Source organism: Lactuca sativa, chromosome 4 (assembly GCF_002870075.4).
Source record: "Lactuca sativa cultivar Salinas chromosome 4, Lsat_Salinas_v11, whole genome shotgun sequence".
Classification (NCBI taxonomy): Eukaryota; Viridiplantae; Streptophyta; class Magnoliopsida; order Asterales; family Asteraceae; genus Lactuca; species Lactuca sativa.
The window spans coordinates 394,394,503-394,422,454 of NC_056626.2; the positions used below are offsets into that span (position 1 = coordinate 394,394,503).

Genomic DNA, 27,952 nt, shown 5'->3' on the forward strand with positions numbered 1-27,952 from the left:
TGTAATGGATTGATATATTTGGTTAATTAAATCAATACAATAAATGATTGGTCTTCATATATTAGCTCCTACATTCACTTACCCAATTTTATATTTAACCCTAGGTTTTTTTGGTCAAAACACTAGTTTTAAAATTTTGGCCATCACAAGATCATAAGATTCAAGCCAATCAAGAATGATAAGTCATGCAGACATGATTAAACTCAACAATAAATAGAAAATTAGTTATCATAAAGATAGATAGGTTCTTTAATAAGCTAGCATAACAAATAATCAACTTAGCATAATCCAACCCATAAATTCAACTCATAAGTCACAAGTAATCTAGTTTACATGAAATTTAGGGTATTTAGCCCATAACTTCAGCAAACAAACATGTAAAAACAAGATTCACTTTGAAAGTCCTGATCAAATCGAAGTAAAACAAGTAGATAGGAGTAATTTTCCGTAGATCTCCTCAAAATCAAGCTAGTAATCGAATTTTGAACTTCTCAGCCTTCAAGGTACATCTCTAGTCTCTAGAAATTGATCTATTTATAATTTTCCGAAAATCGGTGCACCACAACGCGGTAAATGGCCATTGGTGGAACTGTGTTTGCTGCAAAAATTATGTATCCAACAAGTCATAATATCATTGGGTTCTTCACTTTACCACGGCGTGGAGAGGATCAACACACCGTGGTTCTTCAATTTTACTTCTTCTTTGTGCCTTAGTCCAAATTTCTAGCTTTCAGCTTCCAATTTGTTTCCTTTTCGATCCAAGCATGTCTTTTACTGCTACAACACAAAACATAACAACTTAAGCATCTTTTGTCCTAATAAAAAGAATAATTATGGCTAAAAATATTAAGATATGATATATATATATATATATATATATATATATATATATATATATATATATATATATATATATATATATATATATATGCACATATCATCTTTCTTCTTTGAAGGTCTAAGGAATTTCACCATAAAACATAAGCCTCTAATGATGTGAAAAAGGAGTAAAAGATAGAGGCTAATATGAACACCTAATAATCATTGACAATGTGTCAAGATCTACTATAAAATGTGGGGAATGACTCAAAAAAATTGGTGTTTTCAAAAAAAAAAATTTGGTCCTAAAAATATGAATTGGGGGACCCGCCTCAAGTTTCATCAAGCACCTCAATGTAAGGTGTGATAAACATAACCTATCTGATTATCTACTCTAGACCCCTAGAAAAATTATGACTTATCTAAAAAAGGTGGTGAGAATCTAACTATGCAAGGCTTGAGCGAGAATCGGGAGAACAAAGGAGTATCCCCCTACCCCAAGCTAAGATGTGATTCTTCCATGTCTTCAAAGTACCTTACTAGGCTAATATTTTATTACACACATCATCCTGACTGACCACTTCCATCCATATCTAGACCCAATTATGATACTTGCATCTGACCCCCACACAAATAGTCTCAAAGTGGTATGTGAGGCTCAATGTGTGTCCCATTTGTCCAAAAAAAGGAATTCCATATCAAGACCCAAGACCAATCTATTATTCAATAAATATGACTAAATGTTATGGTACTTGTAGGGTTGAGAAAAAAAGAGACAAAAATATGCATGAAGACCTAGAATGCAACTAAAAGTATGAATAAAAGAAAATAAGAAAATAAAATATGCAATATTTTTGAAACTTTTATGCAAATTTAAAATAGCCTAAATGCATTAAACTAAATGCAACTAGATACAAACTAAATGCACACAAAATAAAGAATAAAAATACTTCACCCCAAGCTTAAAATTAAGCATTGCCCCTAGTAACTGCACCAAAACCTGGTGGGATGTCAAGTCCACCAAGAAAATTACATCATTTTGCTTGCAAATAAAGCATAATATAGTAATAAAATAATAGGACTGGTCCACGGGTAAATAGTTGTATAGAATCACCAATGCAATCCAATTAAACAAGTGAAATAAAACTATTTAACTAAAATTAAACTAAAAGGGGGAGGGAGTTCTAATTTCTTTGAAAACTAAAAGAGTTGAAGAATCAAAGCTTGCAATTAAGCAAGATGGTGAGATGCACAAATATTGGAGAAAGTTGGTCAACAAAGGAAATTCAACATAATGAACATTTGTGTATTTATCGTTAGGATTCAATATGTAAGTTTATCATTCAACCCAAATTGGTTATAGCAATCATGAAGCATAATATGCCAAAATTCCTCAAAGGTAGTATGGAGATTGAGAAAGCCACAACACACTTTCTTAATCAAAATCAAGAACCCAATTGAATCAATTTAACTCATGAAAATTAAGAAAGCGACAATACACCATCTTAATCAAAATCCATAACCTAGAGATGATTTCTACCATCATAAAGCATTTTTTCTAAGCAAATTCAATGATTTATTGCTAAATCAAAAAAAGAAACCAACAATTACCCATTCAATTACCAAGCTCATGATCAAAGTATTAAAAAAAACATAAGAGTTATGAACTAAGGATCAATAACATGAGATAAATGACAATAAAATGTGAGTCCTTTAAAACCCATAAATATCCAAGGGTTTTAGCCCAATTCAACCAAAATAAAAATAAAAATAGTCACTCATGGCAACAGGACAACAATTATAAAAGTGTTTTAACATCAAGAAATTACTAGTAGAATGAGAAGATGATAGCTCTAGCTTTCCAAAATTGCCTCGAAGATACTCCAATGGTGGAAAATTCAAAGTGTTTCCTGTTAAACCTAACCCCCAAGGTAAATAATGGGCCAAATGAAAAAAATGCACCTAACCATGAAGTTATGCGGGTACCCATGCACGGTTGCATGAGTAACCGCACACGATTGTGCGAGTGTGATCTCACCCTCGAAAATAATGTTGAAATATTATTGGCTCCTTCGTCCACTACTCCACCCCACTACCATAGATTCCTTTGGTCCCCTTCACACCTCACATGATTCACAATGGACCAATCATCTTCGAGCTTTAATATGGATAGTCCAAGCCCAATCTTCAAGAGTCCATCTCATCCGAATCTTAAACAATCAAGTCCATTTCTTCCAAAATGGATCCACAAAAGCTAATAACTCCTCGCGATCCCATAAATCCCGGCAACAAGATAATCTGCAGTCGTAACGAGGCTCCAAAAAGCTATAAAACACCCTATGCAAAAGAGAAAGTACCTGAAACGATCCAAGATATAAAAGGACAATCCAATATATAAAGGGATAGAATATGCAATACAATAATTGATGGGTTTTCTAGGTTACAATAATAGTGTACTTACAAAATTTCACTTAACACTTAAGGTTGCATGCAACTTAAATTAGATCTATATATTTTTCATATTTAATAGCAATATACTTATGAAACACACAAACTAAACCCTATGAATCAAAATCCATGGTCAAGAACACATACCTTTTGTAGATCACAATCAAGCTAATAGAAGTCTTGTAGTCTCCTTGGAAAACCTAGCTCCAATAGTGTGCAAGCCTTTAATGGTTTACACCCAAAATGCAAGAAACCCTCAGATTAAACGAGAGAGTGGAGAAAGGATGAGAATTTTTTTCTCTGCCTTAGGTATGAGAGAGCCGCGAAATTAGGTTCCCCAAGAGTCCTATTTATAGTCTAGGTAACTTAGGGACAAAGAAAGATTTGAATGATTAAATAACATATTTAATCTAAATCCTAATCATTTCTTTATTTACTTCTAGGAGGCTTCTTGAAACCCTAAATAGGCTCCCAAAACTGTCCAAGCCTTGGCAGGTTCTAGAAATTCCTCTTTTGTTAAACTGTTTAAAAATTACAATTCATTCTTTGTACCTTTAATTAATTCCAAATTAATTTTGATTAATAATTAATCAATTTTGACTATCTTTAATTAATTCATAATAATTATTAACTATTTCTATTAATTTATTAGTCACATAATAAACTGACAAATCATTTATCAATCAATTTCTAATTAATATATTAATCACATAATATATTAACAAATCATTTTATCTTTCTCCTTTGATCAATCCAAGCCATTTCCTTATTATAAGGGCAACACAAAGAGGACTTTGCTTTTATTCATCAACATTATATCAATTTACTTAGGACCTTACACACTTAATCCAACAGTCTCTCACTTGGATTAGCCGTTAACTACAATTGCAAGTACATGTCTGAATAACCAATAAAGAGTGTTTTTTAAAGATACTACCAAACTCTAATTAGACGTTGGTCCTAAGATAAGTGATCAGCTATCCCTTTGTTCTATAATATATCATACGGAGATGACACATGGATCGGAACAATCTCATAGTCCATGATTATGTTTCTCGACTTCCCAATTTATGACGACTAAATTCATACTACTAATTGAAAACATCAATTTAGTTTGGGCTCATCCAAGCACTTCAGATGTCTGCAACAAATTGTCAAGGGGACCAAAGATATCGTTTTTCCTATTAAGGCAAAAGAAATGAATAAACTTTGACTATATAATCATTAATTTTATTCACCAAATCATGCATGGAATTACACTTTATAACACCTAGTTACGAGATGCGTTAGATTAAACCAATGCACAACTAATTTGAAAAATATGAGTTATATATCTTCGTTTGAAGAATAGAAGATATTATCGTCTTAGAATTACTCGTGATTGAATCCATGAAGTAATCTCTAAGAGCGGGTTTAACCAATACTCAAAATCTCTACTTTCTAAGTACTCATGAATATTGCAGCAATCCCTATACAATGCCCAATCCCTATGGATAATCTACAAACAATTCATGACAGTCTTAAATCAATACCTACTCCTAGAAGTATGAATGGCTATGGAAATTTGAATAAATTAATACTCAGGAAGTAATATGCATAATGAGACACAATAATAAACTAATCGTTCTATAGCTTCACACTCTTTGAATATAAATAATTCCCTCTTATTCAATCACCACAACAATTACCAATTTATCTATTGTATAAATGTTTCGGGGTAATCGACTTAACAACTAAACTTGTCAATATTTCTTATGCCAATGCTCTTATCATGCATATCATGTTTTGCTTTGGTCATCACTATTGTGAACGAATCATCTAAAATATATTCGCTTCACAAGTAGATCTCTATCCTCAACATTTTCTTTGATGTAGTGGAATATCCTACTTTTACGCGTTGACCTTCTGTGATCTCAAGAATCCTTAGTCAATATGACTGCACTTTCACAAAATATTTCTATTGTAAATTGTTAATAAAAACGAAACCAAGGTCATCTATGAAGTTTTTCTAGTGCAGGTACTCTCCTTGGACACATTACGTGCACTAATGTGGTCTTACCCATATTGTTGAATCTATCACCATCTCTTACATGCAACCTTTCATGCTATAAATCAAAGATGGATATTCATTTAGACTATAACTCAAATTCATTTAAGATTCATATCACTATAACTCTTCTCAATCATGTTCTCTATTGTCTACAAGCAACCATTCCTTGGTATCTTTTAATTTCTCATAATGTTCTTGACGGTTAACTAGTGATTCGATGGAACAATTTATGACACAATCTCACAATGCTCAAACCATTTGAGACATCAAAATAAGCACAATTCATAACATTCATGATTGATCCTGAATTTAAATCATATGGGACTCGACTCATCCTGCCATTTTCATGACTAGTACAAAGGACCTTTAAGATACACTCAACTCCTTTTTATGAACAATGTGAACAATCCCTTTGGAATTTACATGTTCAAACCTTTCACACATCGTTCTTTAACTGAATCCTATTAAATATTTTTGATCTATACTTTTAGATTAAAATAACAAGTATCAATGGCGTTTCCTCTTATCCATCATAGCAAAACAATTCCCGAAGCTTTTGCACCTTGCAACTTAGTATAATGTTTCCTATGAGGAGTATTGTCATCTACATGCAATACCATGAAGACAATGACACTCCCACTAGCATTGACATGTATTGAAGACTCATATGGACTTATAGAAAGATAACACTTTCTTGACTTCCTCATGGAAGAATAGATTCTTGTAACGTGATGTTTGCTTAAATTTATAAATAGACTTCTCAATCCTACAAACCTTATTTGGATACTTTGTATGTTTAAATCCTTTCAGAATATGTCATATATCCATTGAAAGTTTCCTATTAAAGAAAATCGTTTAAACATCCAATTTACCATATCTCATTATCAAAGAAGACAACAATGGTAACAAATAACCAGATAGACCTTTCTCAGCTACTAATAAGAATGTTTACTCATAATCAATTTCTTGAGTTCTGAGCGAAACCCATTTCTACCATACTAGCTTTGAATGTGTGTATATTCTTATCCATGTTAATCTTCACACTAAAGATCTAATCGTAAGCCATTGTCATAAGACTAGGCTTCAGATCAACCAATTTCAAAATTAGTTTTCCTTCATGAACAAAATATTTCTATCCTTAGACTCTTCTAATGGTATCCATAGGACCCACTATTGCTTCCTGGTAATTATTAGGCTTATCCAAATTGATCAATTTTTTGATCACTAATCAACGTGTATCCTTCTATAGTTAGATAAAACTAATAAAACTTGAAGTTTCACTAACTCTACTATATTTTCAAAGAAATGAAGCCATGTCATTTGACTCAACTGGTTTTCTAACCTCAGGTTGAGAGTTAGTGCCAACTATAAGTTCATTGTCGGTTATATCTAGAATTTCTTCAAGATTAATATGACTCCATTGACTTCTTGATATCTATATGTTCTTTCTCTCAAGGAACATTTCTTTTGAGTTAAAAGTATAAATATTAAAAGTCTTTGGTGAACACCCAACTATATAACACTTTATAGATCTCGTCCAACGAAAGACCTCATAATACCATATCTAAATGTGAGGGAACTTTCCGACTCCATATTTCATAAGGTGTTTTCAAATCTACTTAATTGGATACAAGGTTCAAAATATGCTCTACAATTTCAAGTGTATATTCCCAAAAATTATGAATGGTAGCTAAGTACGACTCATCATAGATCGAACCATATAGCATTCGATTCTCCTTTTAGTAACATCATTGCATTATGATGTCCTTGGAGAATCCAATTATGGAAACCATTCCATAATATATATATGATAATCATAGAACCCGATACTAATGCATTGTTCTTTTCTTTTAGATTGAAGACTTTTTATCTTCATGCCCAATTGATTCCCTACTTTGTTCTGATACTTTTTGAAACTTTTCAAAGTGTCAGAATTATGCTTAATCATATAAAATTAACTACATATACTAAGCCTTTCAATAAATATTACATAGTAGTATATATTGTCCCTTATGGTGGATCTGATGAGTCCACACATATTAGTGTGTACAAGATACAACAATCCTTTATCACCATTACATGTCTATGTGAATGGTGACCAAGCCATCTTGCCAACATACATTATTCACCTCGAAGTTGAATTATTCCAAGTCCGGTCCAATTGACGCTTAGTGATTCGAGTCTTACTTATATGGCCAAGGTGATTATGGAACAAACACAGTCATATCTAAACTATTAAAAGAATCCATGTTTAAGTCATCACTGCTATTATTAGAAACACAAACTATAATTTCATAAATTCCAATTGCAATAAGAAGTTTTAAATAAAACTATAATCTTTATAAAATAGAATTGTCACCTTTCCATTATGAAATGAAAATTGAAATTCATCTTTATACAATGCATATGGTGAAATTTCAGTTTCCAGACGTCTCCAAAGAGTAACAGAAACCAACTGGATTTATCCTAAGTCCATTACTAAGCATAAGCTCGAAATCTTCAATCATTTAGACATGCAACATTCGTCTATTCCAATGATTAGGTTTAGCTTTTTACACTTAACTTCCTTCTTTCCTATAACTCCTACAATGCCCATCCAAATATTATTACCACATCATGCATCAAGGAACTATGAATTGGATGTATTTGGAGTTTGATTATTTAAATACTTGATGTAGAGTCAAACATTTGACTTTACCATCCAAGGTACTTAGAGAAACTTCGTTTCCTATGATCTTTGTCATTGAATTAATTGCAACTTGCCTCTTTTGAACCATGGTTCCATGGAATAAAGGACATGCCAATTTCGTTCCTTCATAATGAGAAGTTTCGACCAAAATCGTTCCTTTCCATTTAGGATTCGAATGTTTCCTATATATTCTACCCAACATTCAAAAGTGATAACTAGAATTGAATAAGAAATCTAGTTCCTTTCTAGTTTCCTGGTTTAGAGAAGGTTTAAGAATCTCATTAATGTTTTACTCCATACTATTCATATGATAAATCAAGTCGAAATTATCATAAGAAGTAATGAAAGATCCAAGCAGGAGATCTATAGTAAGACTCTTATCAAAGGCAACATTATGATTCTCAAGTTTGTATATGTAGCTCTCATTGATTACATACAAAACTCTTTTCTTCAATTCGAATGCACTTAGAAACTTTTGATGATTTTCAAATTACTCTTGTCTTGCCTTTTGGTGAAACATTTCATTCAAATGCAAATTCATTTCATATGTTCACATGTTCTCAAAAGGTCATTTGTGAACATCGAGGACATATTCATAATGATGCAAGAGAACCATATTTGAAAAATCTACATTTTATGGGAATAACAACTTATCTAAAGTTGAAGCATTATTTGTTTAAGAGATGTGCACATTATGGACATCCTTACCAATATGAAAATCAAGGAAGATGTAACGTCATGATTTTTGCTCAATTTTTTTTTCATTTATTGTAAAATCTTTTAACAGAAAATGCAACGGAAGACTGAAAACATTGTTTATTTCAAAAACATTTCAAACCACAACGTTATGTTCAATTCAAAACCAAAATATCAAAAGTATTTAATTGTAGCGGAAGCATAATTATCAAAAATTAAATAACGTTTAAATTAAATAACGTTTCCAAGTAGCATCTTTATTCTAAGGATAAACTACCCAAAATTACCCCATCTCACCAAGTCAAGCTCCTAAGCTACCTGTACCAATCATAAAGGCACAAAGCAAAGAAACAAGTGTCAGCAAATGCTTCGTGAGCCAATAAGAGTTTGTACACAATCAAAGGGAAAATATACCATCCTCTAATGGGTCAATCATTCAAATTATAATCATATAAACAAAATTCATATATCAATCAATAATCAATCATTTTTCACATAAAATTCAACCATTCAATGTTGTACCATCCATTCACTTATCATTCATTTGTGTAACATTAATCGTATTTCATGCATAATCATATCGTAAGCGTACATCATCATATCAAAGGAATGTATCATAATCGTATAGGCGTAGGTAGTCTCATAGTGATACCTAACCCCAAGGGAAAAACCCGATCGTTACTTGTGTGCTTGGCCAGCCAAATGCTTTAGGTGGTTCGCGACTCCCACCCGTCACACCGACCCCAAGACTCCACTTTCACTACTCCAACTATACAATGTACAAGTACATCGCATAAAGGCACAAAGTCAAGCTCCTAAGCTACTTGTACCAATCATAAAGGCACAAAGCAAAGAAACAAGTGTCAGCAAATGCTTCGTGAGCCAATAAGAGTTTGTACACAATCAAAGGGAAAATATACCATCCTCTAACGGGTCAATCATTCAAATTATAATCATATAAACAAAATTCACATATCAATCAATAATCAATCATTTTTCACATAAAATTCAACCATTCAATGTTGTACCATCCATTCACTTATCATTCATTTGTGTAACATCAATCGTATTTCATGCATAATCATATCGTAAGCGTACATCATCATATCAAAGGAATGTATCATAATCGTATAGGCGTAGGTAGTCTCATAGTGATACCTAACCCCAAGGGAAAAACCCGTTCGTTACTTGTGTGCTTGGCCAACCAAATGCTTTAGGTGGTTCGCGACTCCCACTCGTCACACCGACCCCAAGACTCCACTTTCACTACTCCGACTATGCAATGTACAAGTACATCGCGGTGTCGTTCGGGATCGGTACAAACGGTGTCAATTCTACCGATACACCTCTCGATTCCCACGTGATGTTTGATTCGGCCTCGTTCGAATGGCCAACATCACTCCAGTCCACAAACACCGAAGTGTACACGTACCATAAGTCGCACGGGCATCTAGAAAGACCGAGCAACTCGTAAATGGCTTAAGCTCTTTTCCTAGGAGGTATTTTTCAACCAACCAGGCTCGAAGGTATCCGGATAAGGTTTCATGTTAAGTGCTAGGTTCTACCTTTGCCCTCTACGCATAACCCCGCATAATCGATCGTAAATCAAATACAATCAAGCAATATTTGTATTATCATAATCAAGGTTCATAACATTTATACCGAGAAGATACTCAACAAGATCATAGTCACGTTGCAGTCATTTCATATAGCATATCATAGTTTCAATTAATCGTATCAAGTACCATAAAGTCATATCAACCAAATTTACTAAGCATACAAATGTCAAAGGAGGCAAAACAATGACATATCTCACATTGAATATATTGGCATAATCAACAATTAATAATATTCTAATTTGACTAACCGAGCCGTTTCCGGAAAGTAGTTTTCGATTATGTACAAGATTTATGAAAAATCTATCGACTCACCTCGGTGTTCAATATTAAATATTACTCCTAGTCATTGTTTCGTATGCTCCTTAATCTCAAAGTACCTAAACAATAAAATATATTTTTATTTAGTCTAGGCTAAGATAAACACATTTAATATTAAGCCTATATTTAGTTATCTCATATTCAATTAGACGTGACCATTATTATCGTTTATAAATTACCACCATGTCATTTTTATTAAATATTTATTTTAATTGTATGTTGAATAACTCTAATGTTAACTATCCACATGAAAGCTTTATTACAATGTCGATGACACCAATCTGAAATGTAAGAAGCCAAGTTTCAATGTTTACCAAAAGATTACATTTGGCTGGTTAGAGATCAAAATTCACCCTACGATTCGCTAGGAACATGCTATACATATGGCATGATCAAGAAGAAAAAGCCAGTAGCAAGAAAGGTGTATGAAAGATCCAACATCTGAGCAAGTAAAAGTCATGAACAGAAAGGATATGAAGCATTACAGACAACATGGGTGTTTCATGGTTTACTTTCCAAGGCTTAAACAGGTAGGATTATGGCACATTAACAAGTCTCAAGAGTTTTCTTGGTGTTTCAGCTTTAGAGGAGGAGATTAAGGACTTACCAGGTGCAATGAAAGGCTTTGTTTCTTCCTGCTTCGATTTCCAGAATACGCAACACTATTTCTTTCTCTAGTCGACGCAAATATGGCAGCCCCCAAGGAGGGAGTGTGATTGGTGTATTTAGGGTGTAGGGGAAGTATGCGAATCGATATGGTAACGGATACGAAGAAGAAAAGATAGGTTGCAGCCGTTTCCTTGATCACGTAGGTTTATTTATTAAAACTAATTTACAATCGTGAGTTATGAGCGTAGACAATTCAATTTACAAATTGAATTCTAATTTCAATTATATCCCCTGATCTTTGAGACTTATTACAATATTAACCTAGAAATATTAAATATAATTTTCCTTTTGTTTTACTTTACAATGGTATCATTTAATAATTTAATTTATCTATAAATGATCTTTTAATACTTTAAGTATCAATTAAATCCTAATATTACTTACATACCTTTATTTCATTTTAATTGTTAATTAAATATTATAAATTATTTTAATTTTTATTAAATTCGCTAATTAATATGCTTACGTTTTTTTTATATACTTAACACGTCTATTCTCCCTATATTTTATATAATTAACACGTCTACTCTCCCACCACAAACGCACATAAAACTTAATCATATATAAGGGAAGACTAACATTGTTAACAAAGAGATTTTTGGGTTGTTACAGAAGATCCCATAGCAAATGAGTAATTCCCGATAAAGAACAATTAGAAAGTGGGTGAGGAGGTGGGAGAGGATTCCATCTAACCTAAAGAATATATTTTAATTAATTCGATTTATTCCTTAATTATTAATCCAATTTTAAATTAAAGCTAGGATCCATAAATATCATTCGTAATATGGAGAGGGATGTCGTAGTTATACCACAAAACTATTTTAGGTAGGTAAAGAATTTTACCAATTTCAATCAAAATGAAATTCCTAGATCTTTTGAGATCATTGAACGATCAATGGCGTGCTAATCTCGGATTATGCTCTTCAATTTGTGACTATGATGTTGATAATCACAAATAAGATGTGAATAACCATGCAAACTCGCATAACATCCTCGAGTTCGTTTATGATCTCATATTTATGTGTCAGTTAATCATACACGCTCCATTAATAACCATAAATCTCGAGTATGTGTCACCATTATCAACTTTGTAGTCCTACATTAGTGTGTCGGTTAACCACACACACTCCACTAACGACTCACAAAGAAATAATGTGTATTTTCATGGATTAGCATACAATTTCACATTTTCTCTAAAGTAACTAAAGTGGGATTTTATAATGTTCTAGTACTTCATACATTATACTTTTAATGTGATTATATCCTATCAACCCCATTCGGCTAAGGACTCTTCACCACACAAAAAGGCGGTGTGTGAAAAGGTCATCCATTCAACTGTCATTTTATAGGTCGTTTCCTTATACCTCTCTTAGAGTGTGGTTTCATGAATGAGGCCTATTATATATTGATTCGACTGACTTTTAATGATACATATAGTAATAGACATGTATACATATGTATAGGGTGTATTTTAAAACTTTTGAAAATACAAAGTTGAAGTCACATTAATTTAATCAACATTTAATAATTAATATTTGAATTAAGTAAGATTCAAGAATTATCTATTAATTAACTTTTAATTAATTTTCTTAAATCTTATTAGGATAATTATGTTATCTTATAATTGATAATTGTCTTATTTAATCTTCCTTTCATATTCAAATTAGGATTCTTAATTACCTAGTTGGTATATTCATAATTTATACATTTAAAATAACATTGATTAACTAGTAATTATCATATCTTTTGAATTAAGGCAAAATTTTAAAAATCACAATCCAGACTGTCTTCACATCATGATAGAGGACTAGTCGAGACGTGACAAACAATTTTGTCGATTTTTTTTGTTTGTTTGTTTCGAGTTCATCTATTATTTACCATTAATGTGAAAATCAAGGCTCTGATACTACTGATGGATTTTCGTTACATTAACAATGTAGTTGTAGAATTTTACTTAACACTTAAGGGTACATGCAACCTAAATTGGATCTATGTCTTTTTCACATCTAATAGCAACATACTTATGAAACACACAAACTAAACCCTATTAATCAAAATTCATGGTCAACAATACATATATTTTGTAGATCCCAATCAAGTTAATCGAAGTTTTGTAGTCTCCTTGGAAACCCTAGCTCAAATAATGTGCAAGCCTCTAATTGTTCACACTCAAAACGCAAGAAAAACTAGGATTGAATGTGAGAGGGATAGAATTTTGTTCTCCCTTTTTAGGTATGAGAGAGACACGAAATTAGATACTCAAGGGTCCTATTTATAGTCTAGGTAACTTATGGACAAAGTATGATTTGAATAATTAAATAATAGATTTAATCTTAATCCAAATCATTTCCTAATTTACTACTAGGAGGCTTCTGGAAACCGTATATAGGCTCTCAAAACTGTCAACCCTTGATAGGTTCTAGAATTATCTCTTTTATTCAGCTATTGAACAATTACAATTTACCACATGTACGTTTAACTAATTCCAATTAATCTTGGATTAATTCCAAATTAATTTTGATTGATAATTAATCAATTTTGACTATATTTAATTAGATCATATTAATTATTAACTTTTTCTGTTAATTTATAAGCACATAATAAATTAACAAATCATTTATCAATCAACTTCAAATTAATATATTAATCACATAATATATTAACAAATCATTTTATCTCTCTCATTTGATCAATCCAAACCATTTCCTAGTTATGAAGGCAAATCCAAAAAGAATTTACTTTTATTCATTAACATTATATCAATTTAGTTAGGACCTTAGACACTTAATCGAACAATAACAACAAAAAAAATGCTAAAATGTTAAAATATACTATATAAAGAAGTAAATAAAACAAATTATCAATATGTTATTATTTCTTAACACAAACCTTTCAAACATATGAAATGTTTTTATTTTCCTTTAAAGAAAATGAACTGAATAGAATTAATGTCATGTTATTTATACGATTAATTATTTTAGGATGTGTAGCAACGTAGTTAACTATTAGCTAAAAAAATATTTTTTTTATTTTGTTTTGAAAAGTTTACATCTTTATCAAAGAATATATTCAAAATTTGATAATTTATTTTTACATTTAACTTAAAACTGCATACTTATATTTTTAAAATAAAATAGCAACATACTCTTATTTTTATAATAACATGTTTCTTTTCTGTAATAACACATCATATTTTTTTTATAAAAATAAATATATTTATATAAGAAAAATAAAGATAAATCTTGAAATTACATCACATAAAAATTAAAAATTAATAAAAATGATGTTTTTATACTTCAAATTTTTTTAAATAAAAAAATAGAAAACGAAAATATTTAATGATATATTGTAGTTTGAATATTTTACATAAAGTTTAGACAACAAAAATTGTTTATATATTAAATAAAATATATTTGCATGATCATTAAAATTTGTAAGTTTGGATTTTTTTTAATTATATAAATATTATATTTTCTATTTTTAGTTTTTTGCCTTTTTATTTGACTTATGGTAATTAATACAATATTTAATAAACTTTTTTAAAATTTCACAAATGGTCCTTAGGTAAAGTTTCAAAAAATAGAAAAAAAAAATAATCCTTATTTAAAATTCTTTCAATTTAATTGATCTATCTAACGAACAACCATCAAAATGATCATTTGTGTACAAAGTTTTCTTCTTAAAGACCATTGATGCAAAATAAATAAATAAATAAAACCATAAAGACTATTTTAAAGACAAAACGAGAAGCTTAATGAACGTTTGTGAAATTTTATCTAAAATAAATAAAAAATAATATTTCATAATTGTATTAACATGTTAAGTTTTGATAAATTAAAAATGAACTTAAATAATACAATTTTTGGAGGAATATAATCAAAGGAAGTTTAATATAACATTCAAAGTAAAAGTAAAACAAGAATTTAGGAGGTAATGAAACAAGAAACTCTAAAAACTCAAGTGGATCCATTCATATTAAAATTTTGTATCAAGAAACAATTTAAACACAATGAAAGAAAACATAATTATTTTAATTCTCCTACATGACATGGTTACACCCTCGTAACCATGTAAAAGGAGAACAACAACATCAACAATAACAACAACAACGAAAGTTGCATTTCAATAAAAACTCTAAATATTTTTTTTCTACTTCCGTGCCTTCCCACATCGCAATACGTTTGCAGGCGCATCATATTCGGTAAAAAGACTCTTCTCATCATTCCACACTCGAGCATACAACTGTTGTCCCAAATACTGCCTCGGCCAATTCGCCGATCTTAAATTCCACATCCCCTTGTTATCCAACGACACCAATATCGAGCTCCAAGATTTTGGATAAACCTACAAATAATCCAAAAACGTCAAACACGATACTGTTCAACAACCCTTTAAGCTGACCCACACTGTCAAAATATAAATCAAGTACATGACAAGTAATCCAACAACAAAGTCATCACAATATTGTCCAACAGGCAACAACCCCTTAGCTGGCCAACACTGTCTCACCACAAAAGCATCATGCGATGTAAATCACGTACCTGGACTGTGTATCGTGTGGTGGCGTCGTTCAAATTGTAGAATCGATTCCTCATTGTTGCATTCCACTGGCCGCCACCAAACCTAAAGATTCCCAATCTTGATTATAAGTAATTCATTTCTTGATAATCTTTAAAAACAAAAATATAATTTTTTTTAATTTTCATCGATACCCAATAAAAAAAGATTTTTACCCAACACTCCAAAAATCATGCCCATCAAGATGCCATGATTGAATCGAGTTTTCGTTGTTTTGAAAGACAATTTCCACAAAGTCATGAAGGGCAAAACCAAGAACAGATGGCGCAAGAATCGTGGGTCCCGCAGAGGGTTTATCTTTGACCGAGTTGACTTTAAAGACACCAGGAATGTTGAAATAGTCAGCAAGCTTCAATGGGGTAGCTGGGTTGACATGGGACACTTTATTCACAGCATATCGAAGCTTTCCATTAATAGTAGCTTTAGAATTAGCTAACACAACAGTTCTTGTTATTGGAATTGTCCCAAAGTGAAATGACCCTTGAGGGTTTGGCCTTGCTGCATTTGCTGTCAGGTTCCATCTATATACAATGGCAATGAATATTGAATAGTAAATATCGGTTCCCAAAAGGGTAAATTTGGAAAAGTGAAAAAGTTTGTTTACCTGACTGTTCTGGCTTGCTTCATTGACCAGTGAACTTGGTAGGTAGGGCCAATAGGTAATGGCAATGAAGCTTTGGATTTGGCTCCATCATAATGGAGGATTCCAGTTGCAGTAAGAATAGGTTTTGTGAATCTTGAAGAAGCAACAATGAAATAATCTTTTAAAGGAGAATGTAAAGTGACTAAGAAAGAAACAGATTGACCAACATGAAGGTCAAACGATTCGTATGATTCGTGTAATGTATGAGCTCCTTCTACTTCAACTAATGTCATTGCATGCCCTTGAATCCTAAAGTTTATTGAAGTTGTTAAAGCCAGATTCGACACCCTAAACAAGTATCTTTGACCTGATAAAAAAAAAAGTCAAGAAATCAAGATTTAGTCTACATTAAAAAAGAATCAAGTTCATGAAAGAGGTCAAGGAGTCAATGGGATCAATACCTGTTTTACCAGTGAAAGAAGTGCCACGTGGACTCCCATTAATGAGGAGACCATCAGGCTTAGTTAAAGCTTTCCCTGAGTCAAGTCGTTGTTGTAATGTCTGAAAAAAAGGGAGTTGTAAACTGTTTATGTAACTTTCTTTAAAAGATACACAAGAAAGTTTAGAGATTTATAAATTTAAAGATATGGAAGAAAAACAAATACAAATACAAACCTTGTGATCAGATTTCCACCAGTCACTGACAAGTAGAGTGAATTCTGCAACAGGTTTTAGATATGGGACAAAAATCACAGGTCTTGCTTGAATATTGAATCCTCCAAAACCACCAACAGCTCTATGCATTGCAGTTGAAGGGAAGTAGGAGAAGGTTCCAATTTGATCTTTGACTTGCATGTGATATGTCCAGTTTGTTTTTGGTGGAATTGGACAGTTTGTTCCAAGCACTCCATCTTGCCATGATTCCTTTCTCTGTTTGATTCCATTCCTGTTGTTCCATTCCATAGTTAGTAACTTAGTATCAGATTTTATTCAGAAAAGAAAAAGGAAAGGAAAGGAAAAAGAAAAAAAACATACCATGTGATGAGAAAAGGTTCATCAAGCTTATTAATGACATTAACAACTACATTGTCATTAGTTTCACATTCAATGGTTGGGCCTGGAAATTTGCCATTGATAAGTATGCCCTGTAATTGTGTGTACAAGAAGTTGTTAAACTTTATGAGTGTTGGTATTTATATTAAGTATCATAAGAAGTGAAGTAAGTGGTGAATGGTTTATTTACCCTTTGTGGAACACCAAGAGGAGAAATCTGTCCATATGTAATTACCCAATTAAAAAATCTATATGGGTCTTCAGCCTTCACACAGGAGATACATGCCCAAGCCAAAAGTCCAAGAAAAAATGGTAGGAAATTGGCTCGTTTCATGTTGTTGGGGTATGTCCTTTCTGAATTTTGATACCTGTATTGTTGAAGGATTGATTAGGGGCAACCATTATGAGATACAATAGATGAAGAAGGTTTAAAATTCAAGAAATAGACCAGATTAGGACATGTAAAATCAAACATCATTTTGATCAAAAAAGTTTCTCAGTAACAGATGAACTATTCATAACTACAATTTTTTTGTTTGTTTAATATTCAAATCAAACAAACGAACCTCAATGCGGAATCAATCAACCAAAAAGAATATCCAAATCAAGAAAATAGTGATGATGTTAAATTATCATGTACTAAGTTGCTTATGAATTCAGAGATACTTACAGAATCGAAAGAAAGAATGCAGAGTGAGCCTCTGCCAAACTGAATTGAGGGAGAATGAGTAATGAGTAGCAGTTGATAGTTGATGAGAAGATGCAAGTCCATTGGACAATTTATAAACACAAGGCCGCATGAAACACCAGAAAAACGAACGAGGAAGCGCTTTCCAGTAAAGAAACGAAGATCGAGTACGGCGCACTTCATGGTGGTTATTAATGATCATAACTGTGAGTGTTAAGTAGCAGAAGCTGATGATTTTAAAAATGATGAGTTTGCTTGAGATCTATATTATCCCGAGTTAAGTGAGTTCGATGCCGACTGAGATTCGTCGGTGAAACCCTAGAATGTCGCAACGGAGGACGGATCAATCATTAATTTGGGGGTTAATGGTGATGGAGGGAAGAAGATTAGGGTTTAAGCGAATTCACGTGGATGGAAGGCGCGAAAACCATGGGAGACTTCAGTGGATCGGGTCGGATTTGTGCTTCCCCATGAGGCTTCTTCGTTAAATCATTCCTTCCACAGTTCCACTTATTTCAAAAATCAGTTTTGGCCTTTTTTGGGATTAGTCACCATGATTTTCAAAAGCCTTGAGTAAACGACATAAATAAGTAACAAATTATTTAAATTGTATTAAAATAGGGTGGTTAATATCACTTAAGTAAACCAACTTTTGGATTTTAATCTAAAAAGTACCTCATGCTTTTTTTCTTTCTACACTACATAGACATAAATTTCATATTTACAAACGATGTAATAGCCATTTCCATTAATGATGGTGGCATTTTTTTAGTAAAAAAAGAAAAATAAATTAAAATAAAAGATCTCTCTCTCTCTCTCTCTCTCTCTCTCTCTCTCTCTCTCTCTCTCTCTCTCTCTCTCTCTCTCTCTCTCTCTCTCTCTCTCTCTCTCTCTCTCTCTCTCTCTCTCTTCCATTGCTCTTGCATGTAAAAAAAATTATGTGTTTTTTCTTTCATCATTCCAACATCAAGGGCAGGGCCGGCCGAAGCCCAAGGCGAGCTGGGCCACGGCCCAGGGCATCAAATTTCAAGGGGCATCAATTTTTGTTGGTCTTTTATGGGTTTATGGTACTTAGGCTGCTACAACTCTTGATCCATTAATACTATCAAGTCCGGTCCAAATGAAAAAGGGCAGCATCAAACGCTTGGATACCTACCTAATACACAATAGCGGCAATTTGAAATACATTTGGAATGCACGACTCTTCGATCTCCTAAGCAACATAACATGCCAAGTAATTACAATTACAGTTGGAGAAGACAAAGCATTCTTCTCAGTGGCGTTTTGGAGATGACGATTCCAACATATATGAACATACGTGTTGATCCCAACAGATAATACACACGGTTCTCTTTCTTCTCTCGTTCTCAGCCTAAAAAAGATTTAAATCCTCATAATTTCATAGTTAATATGCCCTGTTAGTCTCTTGTTCTCGTGAATATCTAGTAACATTTTCATATAGGCCATTAATCTCCAACTCCTCATCAATTCTCGCTTCAGTGGACTGCCTATCTGTGTAGTTTTAAAGAGCTGGCAATTCTTCTCAAGTTTCAAAGGTTTGCTCAAGATTTCTTTTACATTCCCCTGTAAATTCTTAGTTATGACTTTTGAATTATATTTTTGAGTTTTCTAGTTATTTTATCGAAATTTGTATTTATAAAATTGTTTTATGCTTATCATCAAGTCAAATTGTCTAAGTATTTTGTACTTAGCCATGCTTTCTCAATTATCCAAACTGGTATAAACTTATAAATTATAACTTTGAATTGCATTTTTCTTCAAAACATCATATAAATAGCGAGTCTAATGAAACTTGATTTTCTACTTATCTTGCAGATTAGTTTTTGGTCATTTATTGTTGTTACTACATCAAAATGTACAAATCTTGTAAATTCATTAACATCAAGTTATGTAATTGTGTCTTGGTTTTGCATTTTATTCTTTTTAAGTTGTTTTTTGTAATGTTTATCAATTAAACAATATTTATTAAAATGTATGTTTTTTATTTCAGAATATTTCATATGTTGTTTTCTGAATAAACTGATGTTTATAAAAATCTAGTAGGTTATTTTAGTTTTTGAATATTTTGATGTATCAGATTTTTGGAAAATCTGGAAAATACGATTATTGAAAATCTAATGTATTATTTTTTTATTTTAGTTCCTGGAAATTTGATGTATTTGAAAATCTGATAAGTTATTTTAATTTCTGAAAATCTGATATGTTATTTTGGTTTATGAAAATCTGAAATGTTGGTTCTTGTACTGATTGATGTTTTTGTTTCTTTTGTGGTTACAGATAGCTAACTCAAGAAAGATTAAACGAGATACTAATTTTGAGTATGAAAGTCAATTTCAACAGATTCTTTGTTATCATAAATTAAAAGACGTTTTTGATTAAAAAATACACGGGGACATAGTTTTAGATGAATTTATGTATGTTATTGTTTGTATAAACTTGAGTTAGTTTGGCTATAAAATGTATTTCACTTTTTCTATATACATTTTCTATATAAAAGGGCATTAATTTAGTATCTCGCCCAGGGCATTTCAAATCAATGGACCGGCCCTGATCAAGGGTCAACAATTCCATTTAGCATGAGGCATGAATATGAGACAAAGTATGATTGATTGAGAAAGGGGGAGACATAGAAGGATAGAGAAAGGGATAGATTGATGTGTATGTAGGGTGGAGAGCAACAATGTCACTGCTGCCTTGTAGCGGTCGGATTTCGTTGTGGCGATAGCGACACAAGTGTGTGATAGTTTACAAGGCAGATCATGATGCCTTCATCTCGTCGACCTTGAAACCAACATCATCGAGCTTTATTCGGATGTACCTACCTTCCTGATTCATTTGTTATTCTTCATGAAGCTTTAATGTTGTTCTTGATTGTAACACATGGTTTCAACTTTTTTTCCTTGCTCTGGACTTCTGTAAGTATTCAAGCTCCAAGCTTTTGCATCTCAAGTTGTAGATCTATGTTTTTAAGCTTATTATTGGTCCTTTCATATTGTTTAGATGGAGTTTGGAAAACTCTAGACCCAAAGGTCGAGTCTTGGGGTCTTCTAGACCCTTTGTGACACTTGAAGTAGATTTTGGTCCTCTATTTTGTACCATGCAAGGTTATGGATTCCTTTTTTTGATCCCTTTTGGTCTAGAAATAGAGATCTTGGTATTTGGAACATGCAAATGGATAAAGTTGGAAACTTTATTCATTAAGACCATTATTTATTGAGGCTCAAAGGGTTATAGTTTAGATTAAGACCTTAGGAGAAAGTTGGTTGTTTTCCGTTATTCTCGATATGAGGGGTAAGGAATCACGACGCGATCCACAACAAAGGGGCGGACCAGCTTAGTGCTAAAGGTTATTATGTGTATGCATTGTATATGTATTATGGTATATGGTATTTTTGAAGAACCTGTTAATCTTCGTGTTTACCCAGTTAATTACAAATGATTTCAGGTACTCTTCGGATCATAAGTTAGGCAAGGCTCGAATGTACACGTGCATCGGCATCATGTTTTAGATTTTCTGCATGTTCTGTTTTATACTTTGATTTTAATAAGTTGTATTTTGATTAGGGATGAGCATCGGAACCGGGTACCCGTTTTTGGAACCGGAACCGCTTCGGAACTGCCGGTTTTGGAACCGGAACTGCCTTAAGCGGTTCCGGTTCCGGTTCCTAAAGTTATGGAACTGCCTTAAGCGGTTCCGGTTCCGGTTCTCGTTTTTCCGGAACCGCTACCCGCTGGGTACCCGTCGGAACCGGTTAATATATATATATATATATATATATATATATATATATATATATATATATATATTATCTCATATAAATATGTGTGTTACTTAGACCAGTTTAAAATATATATTGGTCCGGTTTTGTCCGTCTTTGGTCCGAATTAACTTGATTTGAATCGAACTAAATTGCGGTTTTATCGCCAAAAGTTAACAAAATTAATGTAACCGGGTTACCCGCTCCCGGAACCGGAACCGCCGGTTCCGGGACTGGTTCCAAACATTTAAGAACTGCCTAGAGCGGTTCCGGTTCCGGTTCTCGCCAAATGAGGCGGGTACCCGCCCATGCTCATCCCTAATTTTGATTGCCAAACAAAGGTTTTCGTTATGAATAAATAAATGTTTGAATGAGATTTTTTCTTTTAAAAATGAAAAGTTTATGTTGGAATTTGGACAAAAATCCTTGGATAAATTTGGGAAATTATTCATCTCAATGCATTTTTCTAATCAACATCCACAAGAAGATCTTAATTTATCAACGGGATGATAATTGTAAAAAATCTAGCTCTAGATGCTTCATTTGATACAAAGAATCTTGATACTTTTCCCCGATTTTCTTATTTCGTTATTCATTTGATGCAGGGATTAAGTCTTTGCCCAATCCATATGTAGGTGGGTAATTGTTCTCGTACTTGGAGGCGAAACGGTGTCACTGTCACTCCCCCACGGCACCCTAGATAAATCATGGGCTTCTGGGTCCAATGGAAACCATATCACCTCCAGAAAATTTAGTTACATCTAGGTGAGGAGCATTGGTGAAGATGAAGGGAAGCAGCGATAGTGGTTGTTTAGGAGAGACGACTTGGGGATGTATTAGGGCAGTCAATGGGGGAAATAATCAAAATATGGGTGTTAGCCAGAGAGAGAACTAGAAGAAGAAGAAGAAGCAGGGGTGGGTAGGTTTTTTTTAATAATCAAACTCAATGAAATAAAAAAAAATTAAATTAAAAAGGTAAAGCAGTCATTTTATGTAGCTCAAAGACTATTGGTGCAAGTTTTAGAAACCATAGGGACTATTCATGCAAGTTTAGAAACCACAAGGACCATTCATGAAAAAATAGCATGGAGTGAAGTTGTAACCTTTGGTAAACCATAGGGACCATTTATATAATTTTATCTTCCAATTATAAGAAAAATCCATAATCAAATCTCTAAGTGTCTTTTTCTTCATCTTAGGCTCGACAAATAGAATGTTGTTTCTGAATCTCCAAATCACCCACTACATAATCATAATAATATCTTTCAAAGTAAGATGTTTTATAGGAGTAAGGCGAATCGTATCCACTCAAGTAATAACATCTTAAGTGGCATCAAATTTTGGAATGCTTGTTTTGATGAGATTTAGGTAAAAATAAATAAATTTAAAACCCTTAAGTTCACATGCACCCTAAAGGATCTATGTTTTCACTATTGGACATATAACTATGAAAATCAAATAAAAAACCCTAAGAACCCTAGATGATTTTCAAAAAAACACAAATTAGGGTTTATGATTACATAACTTAATTGTTATTGTAGCAAAAAACAAAGATTCTTCAAATGTAGATCTCTTGAAAGCTAGCAAAAAAAATGTCATGCCTCTAATGGAATCACACCCAAGCTAGCAAGCAAGAAAACTATAGAGATAGAAGAGAGGATGCAAGATTTTATCCAAACCTTTTTGGGAATCAAGTGACCGAAATATGAAGGCTTTAGGGTCCTTATATAGTGGTACAAGGAAGTCATGGATAACCCTAATTGGAATATAATAATAATATTTCAAATTGGTAATTATCCAACTCCTTATTTATCTACATGGGATATTCTAGAAACCCTAGAATATCCCCCTTAAAGCCGTCCACCACCTTTTTGGAAGGTTCTAAAACCTTTTTCTCAACTATTAAATAATTACACTTCAGAACCTGCACTTTTAATTAATTCTATTAATCCCAAAATTAATTCTGATTAATTATTAATTAAAAACACTATTCCCAATTAATATACTATTCTTATAATATATTAATAAAATATTTATTTCAATTTATTAATCTCATAATAAATTAATCTCTCTCTCCAAAAGTCATCATTTCCAATTGCTAGGTTTGAGGGAAACCCAAATATACAAATTATAGTTATGAGCTTAGATAGCTAATCCAACAGTCTCCCAATTGGATAAGTATGTAACTATAATTCCCAGTATAACTTCTGAATCGATCAACAAGTTGTAGCTTCCAAAATTCGTTGCGTAACTCTAACCCAATCAGTTACTCGCCCTAAGTCCCTCATCGCTTACAACCGGCCCAAAAGGGAAGGCACTCTTTCCCCCACTTCTCATCTCTTTGTGGGACGATTGCAAAATTCCTTCTGCTTTGGACAAGATAAGTGGACAGATGACTTGAATAATATAGGGACTGGTAAGTGATCATATAATCCTCCGTTCCGCAAGATATAATTCGGACAGGAGACATGGAATAAAATCAATCTCATTGTCTAAGACTTTGTTTCTCGATTTCTGATTTGTGATGATATAGGACTTCTAATCAGACACATCAATTTAGTCCTGGTTGGTCCCAAAACTATAAGTCAACACCAAATCACCGAGGGGCCCAAAGATATCGCTTTTCCCGTTAGGGCAAAAGGAACTAATATACTTTGACTTATATGGTTGTATCTTTTACTCATCAAATCATGCATGACAATACATTTTATAACATCAAGTTACTGATGCATTTACGTATTACCAATGTACAACCGACTTGTAAATTACAACTCATATATCTCCGTTTCAAGATCATAAGATATTATCTTCTCAGAACTACTCGTGATAGATTCAATGAAGTAATTCTTTGAGTGTGGGTTTATCCAATGCTAAAATCTTCATTTCTAAGTACTCATGAATGTTGGCTTAGACACTAATCCAACATATTCCCCCATAAAACTTGAAGAAAACATGAAAATGTAGGGGTATGAACTCACCTTGAGTGATTCCTTAAGATGGATGTTGAAGAGAAGAGGTTTCCAAGTCAAGAGCACTTGGAGAAAACTTGGGGATTTGAAGATCCTAAGGACAAATATGTCGATATTTGTGTAAGTAATCCATGATTCAATTGAAGGTGTGTGGAATGTTCAAGTGTAGGATGAAGACACTTACCAAAAGTAGATGAAAAGCTTGAGATCAGCCCTTGAAATCTCAAGTTTTGAGAGAGGAAATGAGAGAAGGAGAGAGAGAGAGAGAGAGAGAGAGAGAGAGAGAGGTGTGCTTTTTGATGAAAGAATGAAGTCTTAGAGGGGAAGGGTAAAAGTTTGTCTAAGATTTGGTTAAGAGATCATATGGAGTGTTGGAGGGTGCAAGAAGGACACTGATTTGATATGGTAAGGTGTGAATAGTGACTGTAAGTTTTCCTTGAGTAGGTATGGCGAATGACTTGTTGTCCTAGCTTTATGGGGAAGGTCAAAAGTACCTTCTTGTACTTGCATTTTATTCTAATCTATAAGATGGCTTCTATCTTAGAAAGCTCCAAGATATGGATAAAACCTAGTGTTAGAGGGTTGCAATTGATAAAATATGGATTTGGGTGAAAATCCCACGTTAAAATCATGAAAAGACGGGCCTAAAACGCGAAACTACTTGAAATTCGGGACCAAGAGGCGAACCTGCGAAGTTCTGAGGGTCAAAACTGAAGGTTTGGTCCAAGGAGGTTGAGAACCAAAAGTAGGTTGATCCGAGAAGTCTCGCAGGTGAAGGTATTATGTGGTAAGTGAAGGCGAAATGAACCGAAAGCAAGCGGAGCTTCGGTCCGAAGAGGCTTGATCCGAACCGAAGGGTGAGTTCGGTCCTTAGCAAGTTCGGTTCTTAAGAGCTATTTCGGTCTTTAGGGTTTCGGTTCCTTAGGGTTCGGTTCCTTAAGGAATTTTTCCGGTTCTACAGAGGCTTCGGTCCTATAAGAGGGTTCGGCCCTATAAGGCTGTTTTTCAAATAATCTTCCTGTTTCAAGTGGTTTTTGACTAAGTTAAGGGTCGGGATGCCTCGAGTAATTATAAAAAGTGAAAAGTGATTATGAGAGAGATTTGGGAGAGATTTGGGAGAGAGAGAGAGAGACAGACAGACAGAGCGAGAGAGATTGAGAGAGACTTTGTTTGTGACCTTTGTTAATATTTACCCTTGTGATGCAAGGTTTGTAAACCCCATTAAGCCTCGTTATGAGTGTTATACGCCCCCGAAGGGTATGTAATAATGTTTTATCGAATGGTTCCATCACTTACCCTGATTAGGGTTTAGATTTTCTGAACACATGAAAACTCTAAGTGATACTTTGAATTAGGATGGTGTGTTGTACAATAGTAAGCATAATGTAAACCCTAATATACAAGGGTTAGTTGAGTTGACCGGTTTGACTTGTTGACTTTATTTGACTTTGACTTGACCAGAAGGTGACGGTTGTCACATTTATGCCCTATTTAAGCTTCATTAACCCACCTCCTGGACGTTTTAGACCAACCTCCACCCTTTAAAAATCCTAATTCATCCCTTTTCCTTGTGTGGTGCTCTTGTGCTCTTGTTTTGAACTTTGGTGGGTTTTGTGCATCTTGAAAGTGGTAGAAGAAGAAGTTTGAAGACTCATTCCTTGGAGGAGAGCTTAGAGATCTAAATTTAGCTCCATTATTTGGTGACTTTTGAGGTATAAAGTCCATACCTTGTCTACTCTTTGAATTGATCTACTCTTTATCTTGTTTATGGTTATTTTGGTCCCTTTTGGTTGGTCTTGATGAGGTAAGGCCGTTTTAGAAGCTAAACCTTGTAGATCTGGACGTTTTAAGGGTCCCTTAAGCATAAAAATGTAATATTTATGGTATTTATGGACTCATGCTATTTTAAGTCATTTGTTAAGCTCTTTTGATCTCTAAGAGCCTCATTAAGCCATGCATGCATGTAAAGTTGCCAATTTTATGTGATAAACCCTATTAAGGAAGTCAGATCTGAGTGTTAGTTGAAGTCTTAATCGATTAAGAGTTGAATAATGGAAGTTGGGCAAGCTAGGAGTACGTTCGGCGTACAAGCTGGTGCGCTGCGCGTACAAGCCCAAAGCGAGTACGCTAAGCATATGAGCTGAGTACGCCCCCCGTACTCAACATATGGGCTTCAAACTCTTGGGCTCTCGGTTTTGGGCCATGTTTCGACTTAGGTGATTAGGGCCTTTTGGGCCATCAGATTTTAGTTGGGCTAATGTTTTATTTTGGGTGCACTTGGATGAAGGCCCACAAAGGGACTTAGGCTCAATTTGGAAAATTGGGCCATATTTGGGCTTTGGGGTGACCATTTTGGAATTGGGCCTTCTAGGTTAGTTGGTTGGGCCTTAGTCTTGGACCAAGCTAGGTAAAGGGTAAAATAGTATTTTTACCCTAATTTAGACTGATGGTTATGGATTGGAATCCAATTATTAATTGGATGTTATTGGTACTGATAGCTCGGGGATTTCTCGGACCAGCAACTAGAGATTTATCAGTGTGATTCAACAATTCGAGGTGAGTCTTCCTCATTGTGCTTAGCGGGTTGAAGGTACCTATATTGACCCATGGTTTGTTATGCTAGGGTTATAGATGTCTACGTGACTCTTGCATGTGTATGTATACTTAGGAGGTGAGGCCCAATGGGTAATCTGAATGCCATTACTTGTTTTACTTATATGTTTGTATGTTGGTTTGGGCCCATTGTGAGAGTTAGGGTAGAGCCCGTTATACTTAGTGGGCAAGGCCTGTTATGTGAGTTAGGGCGATGCCCATTATACTCAGTGGGCGGGGCGCATTACACTCATTGGATGGGGGCCATTATATGTTTGATATGTGTGGTATGTGGTATTTGGGGGAAACTCACTAAGCTTCGTGCTTATGGTTTTCAGTTTATGTTTTAGGTACTTCTGGTGTAAAAGAGAAGAGCTCGGGGGTGAGTGCAGTGCACACACG

At 33.6% G+C, this 27,952-nt stretch overlaps 1 protein-coding gene across 1 annotated transcript; it reads right to left on the reverse strand.

The window, feature by feature from the left end:
• Positions 1 to 15,255: 15,255 nt before the first annotated feature.
• Positions 15,256 to 18,732, reverse strand: LOC111911327 (L-ascorbate oxidase homolog). The gene is made up of 9 exons (XM_023907126.3): positions 18,193 to 18,732; positions 17,713 to 17,890; positions 17,505 to 17,614; positions 17,145 to 17,415; positions 16,931 to 17,030; positions 16,491 to 16,836; positions 16,042 to 16,407; positions 15,850 to 15,931; positions 15,256 to 15,652 (listed from the first exon to the last, which is right to left on the reverse strand). The coding sequence occupies exons 2-9, from the start codon at positions 17,854 to 17,856 to the stop codon at positions 15,458 to 15,460; spliced, it is 1,614 nt and encodes a 537-aa protein (XP_023762894.1). The 5' UTR covers positions 17,857 to 17,890; positions 18,193 to 18,732; the 3' UTR covers positions 15,256 to 15,457.
• Between the last annotated feature and the right edge of the window lie 9,220 nt (positions 18,733 to 27,952).

Bases quoted from the DNA above. Each gene is read 5' to 3' on its own strand.
- LOC111911327 (XM_023907126.3), bottom strand. From the start codon at position 17,856: ATGAAACGAGCCAATTTCCTACCATTTTTTCTTGGACTTTTGGCTTGG. The intron at 17,416-17,504 runs GTATGTTTTTTT...ATGGAACAACAG, and splicing joins GAACCTTTTCTCATCACATG to GAATGGAATCAAACAGAGAA. The intron at 15,653-15,849 runs GTACGTGATTTA...GATTATTTGTAG, and splicing joins CCACACGATACACAGTCCAG to GTTTATCCAAAATCTTGGAG.